We start from the raw sequence: 23,704 nt of genomic DNA, 5'->3' as shown, positions 1-23,704 counted from the left end.
GTTCGGCATCGCGTATAACGATGGCGTGTATGGTAAATTCTTGCGCAGCGTGCAACGTGTATGATGTGAATATATATGTTGTCTCTAATCCGTCGACAAAAATATAATTAGGAACGGCAATTAGCGGTTACGGTAGTTAAGCAATTGTTGGCAGATAAATTTAAAATATTTGTAAACGCATGATAACGATATCTACGGCAACATTAATTGGACTGCGATAGCGTTTCTTCGAGTCGTTACACTGCGTCGACTTCATATTAGCAGAACGTTTTATAACCACTGACAGGTGCTTATGAAGCTGTTTACTCTATACGTAATCGCACAGTTACTACCTACTACTACGATATTTTTTAATTACGAAAACAATGTGTCTGTATATGCAGTCGCGAACAAATATTTGACGATCATTGACGATTGAATATTCATTGCATACGTTATCACGCGAACTTTGTGACGCGCGCATCAGACGATCAAATAAAATCTACACATAAGCCGTAAAATTTACCGAACAATCGAGCAAACAGACGTGAAATGCCAGTGTATGGGGATAAACAAGTTCGAGGTATAGGAAGTTTATCGATTAAGAGTACAAATAGAAATAAAAATCACAAAAGATACTTAATGAAAAATACTGAAAGTGTTCTCGCGTTGAGACTTCGCGGTACTTCGCATTCGTTCTCGAGAACCTTTGCCGAGCCCCCATCTCGGAAAAGACGTATCTTGCAAAGATACGCGGACACATCCATCGTGACATCATGAAAGAGAGACGCGTACGTGCTTCAAGCATCGTAGCGGCCACCAATCGGATTGCATAGACTCTTGGGCAAGCCAGGAAGAGAAATAACGTACGCAGCAGAGAGAGGAACGTGTATAATTAATTTCACGAAGGTTCGCAACAACGTGGAGTGGGCGGTCAACGAAATATACGCCGCTAAGAGTGGAGCGAGATAGAACGCAAAACGGCGTACGGGTAACGACGACGTGGGGAGGAAGAGCAAGGTAGCCAATCCCTTTCGACCTTGCTCGCAAATCGAAAAAGATCGACATATCATTGAACATACGTGTTTTTACCGCGAGAGCCGCGTGCGCGAATTCCTCCCGGCGGCGGTTCACGACATGGATCAGGAAGCTGTCGAAAGCGTCGACCTTGCACCGCCGAAACCAGCCGGATAGATTCGCGAGACAAAGCCGTACCGAAAGTAGAAAAAATCCCGGAGGCGTGTGTGGTCCATCGATCTCCGTCAAAAAAAATGGGATTTTCACCCTTCCGCGTATGAACGCCATGCGAAATGAATGGACCGCGTATAAAACGAGGGCACGCCATCTTTATATAAAAAATTTTTATTACATTCATATTAAAGATAATCAACGTTTTTTTCAGCTAAAGCTATAATTATGGTAATATATAATTGCGAAATATAGTGGCATTGCCTACGTTGCGACTCGGAGAATAAAATATCGAGGAGCTCGATCGAAGCGAATTTCACATTAGTTCCAGCGTGCAAAATATATTTTCTAAGGAGCAAAAATTAGATTTCAATCGAGACGCACAATCGCGTCGTTAATGGAAATCGTACATAGTTGCGCGTGAGGATGTACTCGTTTCTTCCCCGACGACAAGTCACCAACGACAATCTCATGATTTGCCGGCGACGATTAATGTCCGCTTGCAAAATACGGCTAATAACTTTAATCGACTCGTACCCGAGTATCTTTGTCGTTGACACGGCGGTACGATACTTTGTCCTCTGGTATATACTTAAGAAAATAAGTAGCGAGCAACTGTAGAGTTGACTAATTGTATAGCGAACACAATTGTAAATACTCGTATATAGAATGTCCCTGTTTCCTTTCATGCACGAAGGACAATTAGAGTTAATTTTTTCTCAAAAGACAAAAATCTCTCGATACATTAATAATTTTGAAACTCTCTCTCTCTCTCTCTCTCTTTCTCTCTAATAAACAATTAGATAAATTATGAACTTTCCATGTAATAATGTTTTAAAATTATCAAATCAATTAATTATTATATAATCAATTAATCAAACTAATTAATTAATTTTCATTTTTGTCAGAATTATACGAAATTGCCTTGTAATATTCGAAAAAAAAATGTTACCACAATATCCATAAATATTTATAAACCGATTCAAAAAAATGTTGCTTAATTAATATTTTATCGATAAATTCGCTCTTAATCTCGCAATCACAGTCCGTTGATTCGCATCCGTTCTTACTCAAGAATAAGAGGAATATCCGCAGCGCCGTTTCTCTTTATTGAAAAGAAAAAAAAAAAGAAAAAAAAACCACGCAAAGAAGTCGGGCACCGTCTAACGAATCACCAACAACGACGAGATATGGGAAAGGGCAAGCGTTACGGTCTGTTTAAATAGAGAATTTCGCGAGACGTCCGTGATGACGATCCGCGAGAGATCGGGCCGTAAAAGTCACGTAACTTTTCGCCTTGGGGCGACCGAGCGAGCGACCGGAGGTCAGTCGAGAAAGGGCGGTGCACTTGACTCTCGACGATCGAGATCATTGCGTGAGATCACGACCTCGTAGATGTCTTTCGCGGACCGCGAGTTGAACGACGCTGGGAGAGGAATGGGGGTAGGAAGGAAGCAGTTCCGGGCGCGTTAGTCCTTGCCTGAAATAGAGCACTACGTGCCTCGCTCCTGAGCGGAATATTTAATTTTCATGGAAAGCCGAACGTAGCGATTAGGCCTAATTTGCGGGACGTACGTTAACGCGCACCTTGTCCTCGCGGATCGGCGAGCGATCGCGTGAGTCAATCGATTCGATCGAGGATAGAAATACGTCAGGGAATTTCTTAGAACCGTTCAAAGCGTGATGATTCTAATCGCGGATGTCGACGATTGCTATCTTTAATCGGCGAAATTCAAGGTTACGAAACGAGCTGCTGGTGGTACCTCGGGCGATAAATATTGCATAAGGGTCACTGTTTCATCGCGGTTACGTCAAGTTTCGTGCGAAGCGACAGTTCGGCAATCACGTTGGCCACTATTACACGTAATACTAGCCCGTATCGCGTAATTTACAGGGCTTGTGGCTTTGTTTTAGTTACACCTGACTGGCATCATTGATACCGCCGAGACTTTTCATAAAAATATGACATTTCGCGGGATAATTTTCGTCGTCTCTTATCGCGATCCGGATTTTGCGAAATAAACTTTGCCATAACGGGAGATTACGCCAGGATACGATTACCACGGAACGGAACCATTTATGTGAGAACAATTCCACGCAGACGTCGAGTATTCGCGCGTCGAATATTACACAATATAATCGATAATATTCGATCAACGGTAGAGTCACGGTTGGTTTTTCATTTACCTAATCCCATCGGTAACAAAAAGCACGCGATTCACACGCCTCGACGCGCCTTCATCGTTGCGTAAAATAAAACGCACCATTCTTTCCGATTATGCAGAGATGCTTTCATCTTATATCCGCTTTTTCCAAGCACTCGTACGACAAAGAGAAAAATTATAATAAATCAATGACCAGCTTACAATTTCAAGGCTTCTTTTTACACCGTAAAAAGATGACTGAAATTTCCAGACAGTGTCTGCAGTTTTTTTTTTTTTTTTGCAGACATACTGTCTGAATTTTCAGACATATTTTTCTGAACTGTCAGAGAAGAACTCTGATGATTAAGACAGATTATTTGAAATTTCTTTCAGATAAATTTGAAAATTTAGACAAAAGTGTGTCTGAACTTTTAGAAAATTTTTTGCGATGTATCTACGCAAATCTGGACTGGAAAAGAATTTGCAATAGGAAAAATACGAAATTTCTTTTGTAATCATTTCGTTATTCATGTCGAAAATTGCAAGTACATACATATTGTACATTCGTACACGCAGTCCGATGACAAACGATACGAGGATCGATCAAAAACGAGACGGATTCAGATTGCGTTGACCGTAAAACCATAAAAATAAGACAAACCAGAATAAAGTAAAACATACAATAAAGCGAACTCTCGCTTCCGGCCGTGTTTACGACTGATAATCACACCCGAAGGACGATGTGAGTTACAAAGTATAAAACTGTAGATATATTTCATCACAGAAATAAAAAACAGATTTTTCATTACGTGCTAAAGTGCGAGATAGATACTCGTGATAACAAGAGTGAATGTTTAATTCAAAAATAATGTGAAATCATGTAATACTAACGGAATTCGACGATTTCATTATATCTTTTCTAAAATCGATTGCATAAAAATAATCAATAAATTAAAAATCAATTAAATTTCCTTATTACATTTTACTCTAATATCAATAAACTTTCGATTGTATTACAGAAACAAGAGATCATTATTGCGCTTCGTCATGATTCGCGAGATATTATTCGTTGTCATTATTCAAACAATCTGCTAAATAGAACGTGTGTTACGCCTGATCGCAAATGATACGGCAAACACGATCGCGGCTCTATCCAAGAGTATTAAATCCACTATCGAAGAATGAAATAAGACAAGGGCGTACATACTTTTCTCTGTTTATATCCGGCGAGAGTAAAATCTCGTCTCGAGGCGAGGCGTGTCGCGGTTACACGCGGAATTCGAGAGATAAGAGTCAACCCACACTTCCTCGATTTCGTTACGCGGCGACCAGGAGAGATAACGAGACGGCTGTCCACGCTCTCCGCGTTTCCTGTATTCGCGAGATGGAGAAACGGGACCGAACGACCGACATCCTACGTTAACCGGATCGACTTAGGGTACGGGCCGATGGTCCTTTCCCCCGACCTCTCGTTCGTCCTTGCGTGTCTGCGGAGCACTCGCCCCGAGTATATGTCCCCTCGCGAGGGAAAAGGCGCGACGCCTGGGTCGTATGTATTTGTGCGTGCCACGTATGTTCGGAGAGGAAAAAAAAAAAAAAAAAAGGATCGATTCTCTCTCGACCGTGGTGGAATTGCCCGTGTGCAGAATCGACGTGCCCGTGGAATGAGCGAACGAGAGAGCGAGCACGAGCGCGCTCGCACATTGGCGAGAGTGGGAGATACGAAGGTATAAAACCGATCTGGTGGACTGGTACCAGCCAGTCCAAAGGCCAGATGCGGCGACGGCTCTAGTCGCACGCGTGCGAGAGAGACGATCACGGTGCTCGGCGTGCGGTACTCATAATTTAACAGGCGCGCACACAGATGCAAAACGCGCGTACGCGCACACGGCATATACGCGCACGCGACCACTGACCAGCGCATCCGCTGGTCATCCCCTCGGTAGTGATTCCGTGCAGGATTTTCGCGAAAGGGTCGAAAGCGAGTTGGTGCGTCGCGCATATCCAAAGGGAGATTAAATTGACGCGACCACGAGGCACTGTCCTGCTCCGAAGGGAAAGAAAGGACGGCGAGCTCCGACTCGATTCCATCTGTCTTGGAGAACACGATATACATATACCCTAGGATACGCGCTTAGTACCGACCTCTCCCCCCCCCCCCTAAATATCGAAAGAAGGATTTCGAATCAAACGCCGATAGTCGCGCACGGAGCATCGATAAATCGCGCGAGAAATTGAACGATCGCGATTCGTTTTTCGAGGGTGACTGATAGTGGATTTCTTGTGAAATTCGTGAATTAATACACAGGAAGGAGAGATCACTAGCCGTAGGGAAAAGGAGTGGTGATCGCGTCGACGAGGGGAACGGACTCCCGGATAATATCCGATGAGGATTCAAGAGGCATCATCGATCTTCAACGGCGATCTGGGAGAGAGTGTTCCGTCAGAGCGATTTCGCGAAGGATCGACGCATCGTAGCATGTCGGCAATTCGTATCAACGTAGAGGAGGCTTCCAACGACGGCCGCGAGGATTTCGTTAGGAACGTAAGTCCGATTACGCGGCAGTCTCGACTCGAATCATAACCGATGTAGTAACGTCCTTTACCTCCGCCGATGATTTACGAGATGCTGATGAGGGGAAGGGAAGGATAATTGACGGCGCGAATCGCGCGGAAATCGCGCCTGTCTCCCCCTCCCCCTACCTCCCCCCCCCGTTATTTTGTCGGTGGCTTTCTATTTTATCGTTCCTTCCGCTATACAGACGGCTGCTGCGCATCCGCGATGTCGTTTCGATCTTCCCCCCCATCGGAGATTCAACCTCGCGGAACCCGGAGGCACTTTCACGGTTGCGCGACGAATATCTCTTGGTTTGGCGGGAAACGCGTCGCGGTACAAAGGGAATCGCGAGCGCGTAACTGAGAATCGCACCGAGATCCGGTGAAACGATCGGAGCGAACTAACGAGCTAATGAGAGCTCGAGCTCATTGCACTTACGACGAATAATTTGAATCTTAAAGTGAAAATCTTTATTCAATTTCATTAATTATGCCAGTGTCTATCGATGACTTCTTTTCACATTGTAAAATAGTCATTGATACGTAGTAAAGTCATCCTCCTCTATTCATTAGGAACAACTTCCGCCTGGTAGAAAAATACGAGAAGTCTCATGCTCCTGTCAACGTTAGATCTATTTTAGTCGCACAGTGTCCGTCTGGATGATTTATAGAGAGCTCTGTAGAGAGATGTCGAGATGTATCTTTTATTCGAAACTACGGTCGTGCCGTAATCAAGAGAGTAACAAGTTCAACACACGAGCCTTAACAGGCGCGATGCGGTCTCAATATAATCGAGGTATTCTGGTAAAAGGCGTCGAATGCATTAGGTTCACGGGCAACGTGTATTACTATATACTGTAATACCGTTCACCGCGAATACTTAATAAGCCTGACACCCGTTCAAGTTTTATGTAATGTAAAAACGGTGTTCTACAACTTTGCTACCAGCTGGGGGAAACGAAAAACAATATTGTTCCGTATATATGCATTTCGCGTCTAGAGCAATTAGGAAAAATAATGCGGTAAATAAAAAATCATTTCTCGAACGCGCACGTGATCTACGCTGATTTTCCACGTTAACTATGTAATTATTACTATCCGTGAGAATAGTTCCCTGAGACAGAATAAAACACTTTATCCGCGTTTAAAGGAAGACGTAGCTCAACAATAGCGCGTCACGCATAATTACACAATTTCTCCGATACGGAAGTGCATCTCGACCGTCTCGGTAAAAAAAAGAAAAAAAAAAGAAAAAATCAAGATTCATCGTAAAATCGATCGTTTAACTAAAGTCGCGATTTTTAGAACACCCTGTATGCTTGACTATTCCGGTTTTGCCAAGCCGCTTAGCCGTACAATGATATCATTTTCACGCTGCAGATATCTTTCGGTTTCATTTCACGTTCGACGGATCGCGGTTATCCGTAACTAAAAACGGCAGCCAAGCGGTTTGACTTGTTCGTTCGTTTAGGTCTATGACACCAAGTTTGTGCTTAATACGCGACAGGCTAATTACAATAACGTCGCGTACTTAACGACGCGACTTTTACCGAAGTCTGTGCAATAGTAGCGAAAACACACATCGTCATTGATTTATTTATGGTAAAAGATTCAGTTTCACTTATATGTTTATATCGTCGTCGATAAATTTTTAACTTTCGCTTGTAGCAATCGAGCGAGATAGATCAGCCTCATCACGTATGCATATCGTAAAAATGCAAAGCGACATATATTTCCTAAAAAAAATTCTAATTCCGATTTAATAAACGTAAATAAAATTCTCTTTTTTATTTCTCCTTCTTCCGTAACGCGAACCGGCCAAGCGTTTTCCTCTCTTTCGATCACCGATTTCATTCTGAGCCTCGTTTGCAGTTTACGAGCGCTCGTGCGTTAGCCTCATAACAGATTCGACGTTAAGGTCGAAAGAATGAAGAGCAGTTTGTGCGGGTGCGGGACTGTCGCGAGAGAACAATCTACGTACTTCCACCGTCGCGAGCTGCACAAGGAGAGATCTTAACAAGGCGGTGAACAACCATCTGCGAGCCATTAATCTTCTTATGCGCAAGTTCCATAATTCTCGTCATTTTAATGTTTACGACTTCACTTGTGCGATTACGCGCACGCGGATGAGAAAATTGCGCGAGATATAGCATCGCAAAACGCTATCGCGGCGGACCTTGTTTCATCCGACGCAAATTCCTGTCCATAGAAATCGTAATTTACGATCGGAGAAAAATTTTGACGTCTTACGAAAATTTTATTGCGTACCCTCTCAAATCGCTTTAGAGTTTCGCTTTAGATTTTATTACAACCGGGGGCAGAATTTTTCGAATGCCGCGAGAAGAAATAAAATTGTGACATCTCTCAACAATCTCTGACCAAATGTTCATAAATTTTTCGAAATAAAATTCTTCGGACACTTTTGTTCTCTCGATGCTTTCTTTTTTTTAAATTTCATTTCAATTTATGCCTCAACTGTGATCATCTCGTCCCACATTTAACTTCTGCCATGCAACGAAGATCGAAAATTAATCGTAGAGTCCGATGATTTATGACTTGGCCCGATTTTCTGCATCATATTGTGCATACGTGATTTGCGCGCAAGCATTATGCTAAATATTTTTCAATTGCAAAACCGCTAATGAATAAAAGAAAATATCTTAGAATAACAGTTAGATAACGGTCTTAACAAATCTTAACAAGCGCATTTACATCTAATCTCGCAATGGTATCTCACGACAATTAATTTACAACACATCCATGAAAAAAGATATATCGCTATTGGATTAGAAAAGCGTGATATTAAATATTAGAAGATCGTGATATTAAATATGACAAAGCAACGATTTCCTAAAAATCTACTCGCGCCTCTTACCTTACCGTAAGAAAAGTTAATTTTTTTCTATGATAAAATGCAATTTATAGCGCGTATAAAATTTATTTTTTAATTCTCCGCTTAATTTTATTATGTGCATCCCAGACCTTCAGGAGATATGTCGGATGGAATGCATGCATAAAACGAGTGCCATTTGCCGAACGACTGACTAGTCATGCAAGGTATAATCTTGCTCCTTTTTGCCTCACGGCACACCTCAAAGAAGGTGCAAAAGTGGCTGCAAAGTACTACAAGTTAAACGTTAACTCTTAACGTCACTGTAAGAGAAAAAAGAACGAGTAGACCCATGATGAAAAATAGCTGTCGTGACGTTTGTATCAAATGAATGGAAACACAATGGTTTTTCTCCGGTATACGAAAAAGTATTCCCCATACAGTATAAATTAGCCGTGTGTGTACAAAATTAATAATTAGTATACAGACCAATTATTTTAGCATGCAAACTATAACGACATGTCAGAAACGATCGCTTCCTTTGGCATTTTAATTATATTAAAAGCAACTTCGCGCACAAACGTCAAACAAAAATAACCACGAACACTTTTACTGAATAAAAATAAATTTTTCTACTGCACAAAAATTATTTATTGCCAGAACTAAATCATTGGATGATTAATTCGACCAAACGAAAATAATAAAAATAAAAACGCCTTTTTTCTGCAAAAAAAATCTAATATATTCGGATTTTAGAGTACATGAATTAATTTAGAATAATTAGATTTTTTTAATTTTGTAAATCTCTCCGGAAAAGGCTGATCGCAGGCTACGATCTGCCTTATGTGATCGATACGATGATTTGAGAATTTCACTTTCCACACGTTCGTGTCTAACGCGCGATGACTCGCCTCGCAGTCGGATCCCGCTCATGCATCTCGCAACAGAATTATTCGACTGATTGCAACATGCCAACTGTGGAAGTCACATAACGTTAACATCCGTCTGCGAGAATAAAAGGGAAGACGAATTCCGTTTACTCTTGTAACCTTCTCGACCGAAATTCGATTTTGTTATTGATGCAAAAGTGTTGTCTTCCGTCGTCGATCGGATTATCCGCGCGCGACGACCTATAATTGCGCGTCACGTTTTGTTCCACGTGACAACGAAAAAAATCGCTACACACGGCAAGTTACAAATTGGGTTTATGAAACTTGGATGCAATACATTCTGGAACATAAATTCACTGAAGAACAAGAACAATTTTTTCGATAGAACAAATAATTTTTTATCTGTATGCAGCGAGACATAAATTGACGGCTAAGCGGGTTATTTCGTATTTTGTTCCTTTTTATTTATCCTACACATAAAATGTGGAAAGTCCCAAAAGTCGTATTTGTTATAATTATGAGAATTTGGAATTTAAGATATCTCGTTAAAGATTGGGAAATAGAATGTGTCAATATTATAACCGAAATTCTGTTTTGAGCAGAGAGATTTTAATAAAAAGATATATATATATATAGTCACTGTCACTAAATTTACATTACAAATTAAAATAAAATTCAAAGCATATAGCGCTAGAAGCATGAAAAAAAATCCATTTTAAACGAAGCAGAAAACGATTAACGATATTATTTTCCTTTCTTCATTAGACACGAATTATTAAATATTAAACATTAAATATTAAAATTATAATAAAATACTAAATATTTATGTTCTGAATCAAATTTACCTGCTGAATAATAATTGCTCTCTGATAATTACTTCAAATGGCTTTTTTTGGCTTACACAATAAAAATGTAACGTCGCAAAATTGATAAGCGAATATATACACTCAATATATATGAAGTCTTACGTATTCGATAATGCTGATATTATAAATATTATAGATATATTCACTAATATACATCCTCGATTCAATATCTATAATCACATACACACACATGTATGTATCACATTTGTATATTACATAATATAAATTACTTTGTATCTCAAGACTTTAAAAGCTTTTATTTATAGCTTGCGATCCGTTCAAGTTGCATATCAGCTGTCACTCGACACAATTTCGGGAACCGATTTCGATAGTCGGTAGAGTACATCAAGGCAGCACGTATTCAATGGAAGAAGTCAAAAATGATGACTAATTGTAAGTGATGTTATTACATCAAAAAGCTAAACGTTACAACGCGTTTACATTGCATTTATGTAACCGCAGAGCTGTTAAATACCTTAAGAAAACATTTGTTGCGTGATCAGAATGATGCCCAACCAAACTTTCTTCCGTACGTTAATTCGCCTCGCTGGAATATTCCGAAACTAACAATCACACCTCGAAAATCTTAATAAAAATGAAAAAAAGCGAAACTGCCAGAAGAGAAGCGATTATATTAAGCGAAGTGTATATTTTGCAACATTTGCCTTATAATTAACATCTTCGAGATCCTTGATCCTCGCGAATCGAAAAGAATCGCAAGTTTCGACATCAAATAGTCTTCATCAAACGATAAGCTACTTTTCGAAATGTTCTTTGTTTTGATGAATAATCGACTGTACTAATTTAAATTGCAACGAGCGATCTCCATGAAAGAGAACGATTACGATATCCTTGCACACTGTCATCTGCATAAGGACTCCGATGGATTATGACACGATCGATCAATTTCGAGAACGATTAACGATCGAATTCGGCAATGTCAGTTATTAGACCCGTATCGGGAGCGACGAGGAGAAATGAGGGATAAGAGGAAGACGCGGAGTCGGCTTTAAACATGCGAATGGAACGCAACTGTCGGCGATTTCGCAATTTACGGAGCGCCGTCTTGTTGAGTTCTCTTTATTTACATTGTAAATGCAAATCGATTTGGTGCTGGTCAGAAGACTCGCGACGACCTAGAAGGTTTAAACCCGATGATTAGTCGAGGACAGATTCCAAATCTATATACTTGTGACATTTAACAGTGATAAATCACGATACAACGCTTATAATTACTAATGCTTTATTCCCAAATCTTTTATATCTTGTTGAGCTAGTTTTAATAAACAGCCTCGCCGCGCGTAACATGGAAAATCGTATATTAAACGGATGTACACACTGAGAAAAAAAAGTTTTGTTAACTTGACTAAATTTGTCCAACTTAATCATTATTTCTTTAATTAAAATATCAAAATATTTAAATCAAATACGACATATTAAATCTAATGTGACGTAATATTTGACTTAAATACTTAAATATTTCAATTAAAGAAATACAAAGAAATAGTAATTAGTTGGACGAATTTAGTCAAGTCAACAATTTTTTTCTCTCAGTACATTTTTATAACATTTTCAATCTAATTGTGTATTAAATTTCACGTGCGAGAAAAAGAAATCAGCCATAACGATGTCGAATTTATTTTCGATGGCAATCCTCGTGCTTATTTATATATAGCTCGTTACAGTTGTTCTTATTGCAATTTCTGGATATCAGATCAGAAGAAAGATGCTAATCAACCGCCAATCAACACCCGCCTAAAAAGTTACATGACAATATACTCCGAATATCTTATTGAGGTCATTAGTGATTACTCAGATAAACGACGAAATTTCACGATTGTCCTTGGGCGAAGAAAGAAAGTGTTCGAAAGCGTAAGAAGAGGAAGGTGAGCGGGCGGCGTTGAATATTACTCACAGATACATAGATCTTGTGTCACCTGTCGAATTTATGTGGTTAGATTACGGAAAAAGAAAGTTCGTCGAGATGTTTGCGAGCGTTACACGGCCGCACGAAAGTTATTTGCATTGCGTTGCGCCCGATTGCGTGAAAAGAAATAGTGCTCGTAATTGATTAGCTGCTCTCTTCCTTCTCGTTCATTCGCATCAAGGACGGATGTATATCGCAAAAATTGCAAAATTCGTGAAATTACCTAAGGACATCCGTAAAGGTGTCGAGGATATTGTGAATTATGAGAATCAGAAACTTACGGTGCAAAATTAACTTCTATCGCGTGCTAAACCACTATTTACGTTTGACAAATCGCCACGGGCCACGCCGAAGGCGGAGACTAACGAAGATAAACGACCGGTTTGCAATGTCAGCACGAGCAGAAAAAAATGAGATGGACATTTAGTCTACGCTAAACGGCAATGGCTAGGCTTAATTAAATTATAAGTATCTATGAAAGAGATGTGTACGTATACATGTATGTGTGATATATGTAACTACTGAAATATCTACAAAGAACAACTTAAAAATATCAATTTCAAATACCTACTCATAGCTATATGAAAATATAGCATATTGTGCATATCATTCAATATAATTATGAAATTAAAAAAAAATTTTTATTGTAAAAATAGAAGCTAAAAGTTATTGTGAAATTAAATGCTTTTGCAAGATGTGTACCATGTTAAATAATTTAAATTATACAATTGTAACTGGTCTTCTAAGATCTGTAATTTATGCCGATCTTGTTAATCCTTTATGTACAATATATCGCGTGTAACGTTACAAAAATAACTAAAAAATGAATACAATGTGCTTTGTTGTCGGATCATTGTAATAGGAAGTCGCGTAATTCTTACGTCGTCACAGCAGTAAAATTACTGCGATGGACATCCGCTTCGAGAAAATGAATTATGACAGGAAGAACAGAACGGTGAAAACTCTCGAGTCCGTATGACGTATGGTTTGCGCGCGGTCAAATACACTCCGTCCATTTCAGGAAATGATTTTCTTCCTACTCTTCAAACGCTTGTCGAACGTTAACATAAAACGTCACGACGTCTGTATAACGCAAAGACTTTCATCTTTCCATAACAATTACTTATGTTAAACATTTTATCACCTCTTGTACCTCTCGAGATAATGAGCCACGTGTTTTCTCAAATTATATCATCTCTTTCAAATGAGAATGTATGCACGGTATATGTACACGATGTATATATATATATTTTTTTTTTTTACTGATTCTATAAACATTTGAGGAAATAATTACAAAATTGCGTTCGACTTGTCAATAAATCAGTCTGCAATCTTAACAATCATATTCTGAATTGATAATAACTGTCGCATGAGAGATCAGCGCAAAGGCGTTCATAATAATAAGCGAATAATTACCAATAAGGACTCAGCACATACTTCTCATTTGAAGTCATCGCTCAACCTTTACTCATTGCATACTCTGGCGTGCTGTGACGGTCTTTTTTTCTCGCAAATCGATCTGGTATCTACTAATTGGCAATCAGGTCGACCTCGGGGGTCGCGACTATCCGAGATATGAGACGCGGAAAAAGGAAGGCGATAAGGACAGGTAGACAAAATCGATTTACATCACACTTTTCTTTGGTGATACACGTCCTCGAGAATGAGATTGCGCGATCTTACTAGCATAAAACAATTAATAAATTACCAAGGGGGATACGAGACGAGATATTAACAGCACGCTTGATTGATACTCAAAACTGAAAAACATAATGTAAGAAATTGCCGCATTATATTTCCAATTAAACTGATCATATATAAATTACACATTAATAAAGAGATAAAAAGTAATATATCGTATATATCAATTAGCAGTTAGTTTTCAAAATACATGCTAAATTTTGAAAGCGCGCGAGAAACAGTATTATAAGTTTAATTAACATTCTACTCTCAATTATATCTGTATTAAATTTTGCAACAAATGCGTGATTCTACCTAATAATATACGATTGTAGATAAAAATAAGGCTTTGTTTTTAATCTATGTAAACTTAGTATCTTACTTTTAATAAACTAAGTTTTTAATAAACACAAAAAATAATAATTATTTAATAATTATTTTTGTAGATGTTTGTAGAGAATAACAATAATTTCACCTGTAATCAAAGCCATAAAAATTAAAATATTTTTTAAAATGTCTATCATCTCCTATTTTTTCTTAAAGTCGAATGAGTCATTTTTTCAAAATGCTGTATTTTTTTTAGCTTCGTTTATAAACGAAATTATTATCTGTACTAAAAATTTAATTTATTTACAAGTACGATGTAATACGTTCATATAAATTTGTTCTCAATTTTGTCATTCTCTCATCGTTTTTCATCCAACGTATTTTATCTCTGTATTTCGTTACGTTAAATACAATTTCTCGCTGGTAAAATGGAAGAGATGAAAGTTAATATAAATTATTAACCATAACCATATATCGAGAGAAATTCTTAACTCAATTTATTTCGCCTTCTCAGCGTTTCTTAGACATGAGATACGACGATCGATGCGCGCTGCGAGATAATAATTGCTTCCCTCGTAATCGCAGATCCGTTTCATAATCGTGTACATAATGCGTCCGTATGCTTTACTAGTTCGCGAACGTGCTATAAAGCCGAGTCGAGTATCCAAGGACTTGAAGCGCGTGCGATAGTCTCTCAATCAATACATTGCAAATTACAGAAATTTGCAAATTTGTTTACCTTAGCAGCGATCGTAAATCGCAAGTTTCGAAGTGATGTAGCAATGTTACAAAATATATAATGAATTGCGCAAAAGATACTAAAGAACACTTCTCACAGACATAAGTATGCCTCGAAAAGTTATATATAGTCGCCGTAATACAAGATACTATATATCTTAAATGTCTGTCAAGTTTTTTGAATCCCAAAAATCATAAAATTTATTTAAATGATTTTCCATCATTTATTTATATGATATTGTTTTAAACAAAATAATCAAACTTCAATCTCTCTGAAAGGATATATCTCAATCGTTCTCAACAAGGTTTTAATAATTCTGAAAGAATTATGAAATAAATAAAAATATTGAGGTCAAACGGATTTAATTGAATTCGAATTAAGCAAACCTAGACCTAATGATATCTTGATTATTAATTGATGGCAATATAACAAAGACCATTAGCTCAACAGACGCAAATAGCAGCATGGTAGAATCGCGATAAAATATAGTATCTTACTCACTATTAAATATATCCTTGAATAACGTTTAAAAGAAAGGTGGTAATTGCAAAGAACGGAACTGACCGTGTTGATAACCCTTCGCTCATACTTGACAAGATACGCAAGCAATATACGATGGAGTATATGTTAATTTGTAAAGTTACAATTTTAATCTCTCATCTCCGCAGGGAAAAAATATTTAATTTTGTACATTAAATTTCTTAATTGTAAGAGGCAATTTATTCATATATCCACTTGCTTACAAAAAATATCGCTGAGCTATTAGATGTATCTTGATATATTATCATGAAAAATTGTGTACAATATGTCATGTATATAATCTGAAATGTTTCTCTTTATTTAAAGAATCACTTTTTTCAACGGTACGTCAATTAAGCCGTTAATTCTCTTAGTTCCGAATTTTATTTCGATCTTATATCTTCTATAAAATTTGTTTGAATAGCATAAATATTAAGATTTGTATAAATATTCACATATCATGGGAATAAAAATATTACCGATAGAATCAAAAGAATTTACCGTTTGAATATATGGAAAAAAAAAAAAAAAAAAAATAACTATACACATTTTTATATATGAATAAAATTTTTATTAAAAAGCAATATTATGTATGATTGAAAAAGACTTAATTTTCTATGCTCAATTCTATTTCAAAAACAATTTATTTCTCATCGATCTTTCATAATATATCTTTCCCTTAAAAACGTATCTCATGATTTATTTCTTGTCTCGTGTTGGAAAGCACTGTCGATTTTACGAGGTTTGCCGCGTTACGTGGTTTACGAATATGAAACGGGCGCGCAGAGCTGTATTTTTACATATCGATATGTAAAACTTACGTCCTCATAAAACGTGCTTTGATGTAATAAGAGCTTGCAATAGATTATCGCTTCCGCGAATCTGATCGGACTGATTCAAGATTGATAGATTGAAACTATCGATGCGTGTGTATAAAATAATCCGTCTCACAAGATGCACAAGGTCGCACGGTGGAAGTCCGTTATCGCTACCTTGTAACATATATGTTTTTTACGCTCATTAGCGTTCACGCATCCGGCGAGGTGACACTCGTTCGCTGTTTACGAAATAGATTACCGAGAGCTATCGACGTAAACGCGTTTCATATCGAACATTTCGTCTCAACATTTTAATCGTGCAATATGCTTAATGAGCTAAGCTCGTGCCCTGCGGTAATGAATTCCACTTTCCTACATCTTGCCGGTTTCCTACAAGCCCTTATATAATACAGGAAGAAAAATACGATGTAATTTCAAAGTCGTAAGCCGGTTGATGTCGTTTATGGTACCGAAGAAACGATGCTAGAAGAAATGGACTGTGAAACGTCAATGGATTATTCATAGATTCATAAACAATGGATAGAAAAAGCGTGACGTTCATTATGGATACTATCGCTTCGCGATCGCAGAATGTGACGGCAGGGATCTTCGTTAATGGTGAATACACAGTGTCTTTTAATGAGGACGTTTACATTAGAAGTGGACAATAATGATGATTACGACGGCGCCATATGCGGCATCGACGATAACCAACCACACTATTAACCATTTAATATCGCGCAAGCGTTTTTACAGCATTTGACATTTACCCCGTATTAATTATGCGCTCCTGTTTATTGCAACGTAATAATCTCGATTATTTTTTTTTTTTTTAAGCCTCGCTCCGAATATTACAATAATACTTTATCGATGTCTATTTAGTCTCGCTGCATTAACAGAGAAAAATTCATTTCTGCTGAAAAGGTGTATTTATTTCATCGTTAGAAGGTTTGATGCAATACACACGATGACAACGCAATTATCTGGCATATGGCAAAAATGAGAAATTGCATTGCTTTAAAATACTGGCGATGCAATTAATGGGATATCGCGGATGGAGCGTAAATTTTCATAACTTCCGAACATATGCATTGATATCAAACTTAATGTCGTACTTTAATCATACAAACACCAAGGACATTCCAAGTAAAATTTCTCTGAACGCGCGATATTATTCTTTCCGTCAACTATTAATGAAAAGAGAGAGAGAGAGAGAGAGAAAGATGTTCTTTTCATACGTAATATGTTGATACATAAATCCAATCATTTTGTTTCTGCATTCGATCTTTGATACGTCAAAAAAATAAAACGTAAAATTATTTTCTGGAATCAAAAGATTCTTTTTATAATTATTTAATTATTTTTGATGTTAAATGTATCTTTCAAGACTCTGTGAAAATAAGATTTAATATCTCTTACTTAAATTTGTCTCACTTTATTTCGATAATAAATTTTGCGAACACTAAATAGACGTAACATATTACTTGTAGATTACTTTTAAACGACAAAAATTTGATATGACATCTTTTGGACACAAGGTCCACGTATACAAATTCAAAATCCGTTTCAGGATATTACGTTACATAGGCCCGACACAGGTGCGGCGCTTCGAGGTTGACCGGTGTATTGAGTTCTACAAAAATTCCTAACAACTCGTACCGTAAGCGTCGCCCTCTCTCTCTCTCTCTCTCTCTCTCTCTCTCTGTCTCTCATTTCTTGCCCGACTATTCGCGACCCTTCCATCTTTCGCTCTCGCATACGACCGAAAATTTTTTCAAGATATCGGCTCGCGAAGAAATATATATGTCACCGTCGTGACTCCGGGTCCGATGATTTCATCATGAAACTCCCGTTTCGTTCAATGTTTTCACAAACGTTCTCTTTGCATATCACAGATATACATATACAATGTTTCACGAAACGTGAGGACGTCCATCTAAATATTTTGTTTTGTATTTTATTATAATAGTTTATATATATATATAGTTTTTCTACGATATTTTATATTTAACAAGAAAATATATAATTTGTGTCTCCGAAAGAATGTTCAAACGTAACAAATGAGTTTACGTCCTATCCCTATTAATGATGAATGTACATTATTAAAGTTAAATACGGATACACAATAAATCAATGAGACATTGCAATGCTGTATGCTCATTCAAGTACTTTTTGTTATTGTACTCCTAATTTGGTATGATCGATTAGCAAGGAATGACTCGAGAGAGATAAATTGGAATAATTCGTATATAATTAAAACCAATATCATTAAGCTTGCACGAAGCAGATTCAATAGAAGGAAAAAAATCGTTATAGATCGTTAAGAAGATTTAATATCCTTCTTTGTGACCTTTGAACCGAGTTCTCAATATGTATCATTTCTAAAGACAAGAAAAACATTTTTCATATGTATATATCATATGTATATATATATATATATATAATCGCGTTATAAATAAATATACAAGTCTTATATCGATGCCTCCCGCATATGATTTATTGTTAGCACGCTATTAGTTGGAACGGTTCAAATCTTCTTTATTCATTTAGAGAATGAATGCTACATAACAGGTATGGAACATAGCGTCTCATTAGAGTCGTCGTACCAGTCGGGACGAGCCGCCAGTGTACGCTTGAAAAACCGACACTCGGAATGAAAAAGAACGCGCAAACTCGTTCAGTCTTACGGCGGGCACGGTCCTTGGGCGACGCCCGGTCGCGAAGGTAGGCCACACCGGTGCGAAATGCACTTAATTTACGTGCGAAAATTGCCAATTAACTGGCGTAATCGGCATGTATACGCGAACGAGATAGCGCGTCACGTCGCGTCGCCTCACGTGGCGTCACGTCACGTTATGTCAAGTCGTCGTCTCTGCACGAAGTCACGGAAATGCCACGGCTACGGTTATCCTCAAGACGCGGGTGCGTCCGCGGATAGGAAGCGGGAGAGCAACTCGACGTCGACGACTTCGTCGCGTCTTTCTGCACCAAGAACGAGAACGATGTACAAAAACAACGGCGGCAATCTTGACGCGCGCGGCACAGAATTCGAGAGCGCGACGAGCGTTGTGCAACGATCAAACCGGAATGTCGAGGTGTTCCACGCCCCCGGGAGACGCCGAAATTCTCGTCAATCTTCCTCTCGCAAAAAAGGAAGAGTGGGAGCAGAAGATGCTTACGCGATACGTGCCGTCTTGCTTTGATACCGTGCGCTTTAAGTTCCCATTCGATGTAAAAATACACGACGGATTTTTAAATGAGGCTCAATCTAAGCGCGGTGAAATCTGTACGATAGAGAAATGGACTCGTAAAAGTGGCATATTTTTATCTATCTCTCTCTTTCTCTCTCTCTCTCTCTCTCTCTCTCTCTCTTTTATATATATGAATTATTAAATAAATATTGGCTAATTCGTGATTGTTTTTAAATATATAATTAAACGCGATATGAAACTCCGAATTGACTGAAACTTGTTTCTTATTAGTATTTTAAAGAATATATGGATTTTAAAGAGTATAAGAATTTAAATTATATTTACATGCAAATGCGATTATCTGTTCGAGTAGTAACAATAATAAAAATTGCCAGTTTTCTATATCATTTTTAATATCAACCAAATACGGACGATAGTCTTTTAAAATTATAACAAGTTGGCAATCACTCTTATAATACATCCCGGCTGATAAATCGGAAAAAAAAGAAAAAAAAAAGATATCTGTATCGAAAAAATATATAGAAATCGAATCAAACGTGTAAAAAAATAATTCCAGTTTGTTATTAGGGAATTGCCAGATATGATCTCGCAATAAATTGATTTTCTTTCAAACTATTGTAGAATATATATAGATAAAATTAATCATGACTATAATAAAATAATTCCCGGGAATTGTTCAATTTTATCGTCGTCTTAAAAGCTTTTCATTTAAGTGCGCGTTTTGTACATTATCGTTGGTAGCTATGTATAATATTTTCTGATGACAGATAAACGACACGCGATCGCAGATGGGAGACATACGGGCGAAAGAGTAGAGGTGCAATCGGCATGGCATTATCGCTTATGCAATCAAAGCTTCACGTCGATTTACGTCGGTTTCAGATCGAGACGACGGCGGTGGCGACAACTACGGCGGTAGCTGCTGCCAGCCCGCTTTCCTGGCACATCCCAAGGCCGTCCTTGGTCGGGCGCAGCGAGAGAGACAGCGAAAATGGAAGCTGGGCTCATCACTTGCATCCAAACTCCCCTTCGAGAGGGTCGACGTCGTCTCAAGGATCCACCGCCAGTACACATGTAAATTTCTTTCGTCTCTTTTACTCGACAAGCATATTAAAATAGCTCCCCCCTCCTTACTCTTCTTAATTTTAATTAATTGATTAATAAATGTTTTCCTCATATATATATATCTTAATTTTATCTTATATATTTAGAATGAATCTTAATTTGAAATTAAAATTAAAATCCGATTTTTTAAGTTAAGTTAAAAGACCGAAGTTAAAATTCCCATGCAAATCTCGAAAAACTATTTTGCTTTATTACTCTCATCGTTCGATAAATGTTAACAATAAAATTTCGCGAATAATTTAAATTGTATACTAAAGTTATTCATATTAAAAAATTTAAATAAAAATTAGCTGACAAAAATGATAAATCTATATCGTATATAAGAAACAAGAAGGATCGTCGAATTTTTCAAGATAATGATCGAATCTTTCCGAATCGGTTTACATGCAGAGCGCCGCGTCTGGAACGTTGCTACTCACAGCCGCGAATCTGGCAAATCTCGCCGCCATACATCCGCCCACGGTGACGGCACCAAAACAGATTGACACCGCCTCGGTAGCCAGCAGCACTCATTTTACGGTCGTAAACGGTCTCGGCAGACCGACCACCGTCTACAGGAAGTCCTGGTGCGCGCGAAACCAGCTCACCGTACTCGTGTGCACTATGAGCTTTCTGTTCATGGTCGGCCTGCTTGCCGGGATCCTTTACATGGAAAGTAAGTATCTGCTCTCGCAGCGCAGCGGCAACAGCCGCCGCGGCGCGAATTCCTATTGCCACATCCACCGCGTGTTTCAACATCACGCGCGATCTCTGCGGATTCACCATCCACAAAACCTTCTCACCGGTATTTACCTCTGATTGCAGTGAGGGCTCGCGACAAGTACAACTAGGCCGAGGGTGACGGGGGGAAGAAACGGCGACGACACGTGATCGTGAACGATGATCATCTCGATAAAAAAAGGCAGCGAAGAAACAGACTTGGCGAAGATGACGATGGGAAGAACGAAGTCGAGAATATTGTTTCCGTAGAAACGAGAGAGAAAGAGGACCCTTCATCCAGTCACGATATTAATTTGAATTACTCGTATTTATATTTGCCCTATTAAACCGTTCAGATCGCTCTCAGTTAGCAGACGTTCTCGGCGACGGTTAAATTTTTAAGTATATATATATATATACTTAAAAATTTAATAACTGTATTGCACCGTGACAAGTGTGGTACGTGAAAACCAGTAATTACATTTGTGTAATAAACAACGTATATTATTGTTAAGGGATTAACGAGATCCTCGCGATGGGATAGTCTTACTGTATTTATATAGAAACTAACGATTTCTTCGATTCGTATCGCGAGACACGATTCGACGAATATTGTAATATTTTATATTAATTGACCCCTTACCGCTAATGCGTGTTATGTAGAGCACAAGCAACTTTCTCTAAAATTTCTTCACCATTTTATACATGATTATGACACCTTTCTGCACACTATATATTTTTTTCGCATAAGAAGATATATGTGGTAAGGGGTTAAGGACGACAGTGATACATGATGCGGTTCGTGATTGCTCCAAATAAAATGTACTTTTAGCGCAGCGACGCTTCTCTTCCTTGGTTCTCAACCGATTTACCGATCTTTGTAAATCGCGTCGATATTATCGAGAGCTGATGGAGAGAAGGAATACGAAAGGCATCGCCGTAGTGTCACCAATCCTGATCGTCTAATAAAATTTCAAATCTGATCGCATTTTAATAAATAACGAAACCGACAGACAGTTTGGAAGCAATCGACGAGATGGGACCAAGATAACAAATATCTATTTAGGGGCCAGCGCGTAACTTAATTCTCACTAACACAAATTGCCTTAAATAAATCTGGATTTCCGTCGGCATGTTATTCCAGAGATAAACGTAAATGGAAAAGCAATGAGGGGGGCAGTTGCGTCGATCCCTTTTCGCGTCTGTGATATTATATGCGTATTAATTAATCGTCGATTCAACAAGAAACTGTCAAATATATCAAACGTCGTTTCATTTCAACCTGTCATTTGCAGCATATCGAATAATATTCACATAACTACCGAAAAATAATATCACATGGTAAGTGATCTTAATCTATTGATTTTCGTATCTATCAACACATTTTAATATATCAGTGTAATTCATGCAACTATTATCATCGATAATAAATTTAAACAAAGCTAAATCGGTCTGTACAGTGAAAAGTTAGCGTTTCAAAATATTCTATTTCTTTAAATCTCTTTTTTAGATAAAAAGAATTGTTTAGCGCCACATGTGTAATTAATAGTGATAAAGAAAAATAAGAATACGCGCACTTACTTCCACTTCTCCAAGAGTTTGTGTCCATCTGTAATTCGGCATGTCTGCACCATTACCGCTGTTAGGCTTCAGCTTATTTTTCTCTTTTTCATCTTCTTCTTCCTCATCCGCTTTGTCATCTTTAGAATCATCATTCTTGTCTTCGACATCATTAGAATGTTCATTATGATCACCACTAGGCCCCGCAACAGCAGCGTCCTTTGCTAATTTCTATGTAAAAGCAAAAATTTTTAAATATTCTTATAATTTCTAAGTAAAACTTTTCATCGGGAAATATTAAATAATATATTAAAGCAATCTTTGAAATATATACCTTGTTATCTATTTCTTCTTGTAATTTAACAGCCTGTTCATCAGTTAGCTCGACTATTCTAGAATCGTTATTTATCTGTTCTTCTTCTGGTTGTTCCTCCTTTTTTTTCTTTTCAAGTCTCTCCTTACGTCGTCTTTCTTGCTCAGCTCTTTCCGCTTTATCGGAGGCAGCTTTGGCTAAAGCATTAGCTTCGTGTTTCTTGAACTTGCTCATGACGAGCTACACATAAAGAAACAATTTTCCTCATCAGGTTATAGAAATTTCTAGAATAATCTACCAAACTAATCTCACGTAACTATGCATATACAATA

The 23,704-nt window shown here is 38.0% G+C and overlaps 3 protein-coding genes across 3 annotated transcripts in view; 1 reads left to right on the top strand and 2 right to left on the bottom strand.

The window, feature by feature from the left end:
* Positions 1-23,704, bottom strand: part of Sfl (N-deacetylase and N-sulfotransferase sfl) — a 384,325-nt gene that overhangs the window by 359,036 nt on the left and 1,585 nt on the right. The gene's annotated exons all lie outside the window — the stretch shown is intronic.
* Positions 1-23,704, bottom strand: part of Nudc (nuclear distribution C, dynein complex regulator) — a 76,304-nt gene that overhangs the window by 52,196 nt on the left and 404 nt on the right. Inside the window, exons 3-4 of the mRNA XM_070305387.1 lie at positions 23,394-23,612; positions 23,081-23,290 (exon numbers count right to left, since the gene is read on the bottom strand). Of these exons, the coding sequence (XP_070161488.1) occupies positions 23,081-23,290; positions 23,394-23,612 (429 nt within the window). The remainder of the gene's footprint in view (positions 1-23,080; positions 23,291-23,393; positions 23,613-23,704) is intronic.
* Positions 5,085-23,597, top strand: LOC138938436 (uncharacterized). The gene is made up of 4 exons (XM_070305388.1): positions 5,085-5,856; positions 20,558-20,749; positions 21,191-21,455; positions 21,605-23,597. Exons 1-4 carry the CDS (start codon positions 5,698-5,700, stop codon positions 21,628-21,630), a joined length of 642 nt encoding a protein of 213 aa, XP_070161489.1. The 5' UTR covers positions 5,085-5,697; the 3' UTR covers positions 21,631-23,597.

This window comes from Polyergus mexicanus, unplaced genomic scaffold, assembly GCF_030449975.1.
Source record: "Polyergus mexicanus isolate NDT 795.1 unplaced genomic scaffold, iyPolMexi1.0 SCAF_12, whole genome shotgun sequence".
Lineage (NCBI taxonomy): Eukaryota > Metazoa > Arthropoda > Insecta > Hymenoptera > Formicidae > Polyergus > Polyergus mexicanus.
The sequence above is the reverse complement of the archived record's forward strand: the minus strand, read 5'-3'. Positions and strand labels throughout refer to the sequence as shown.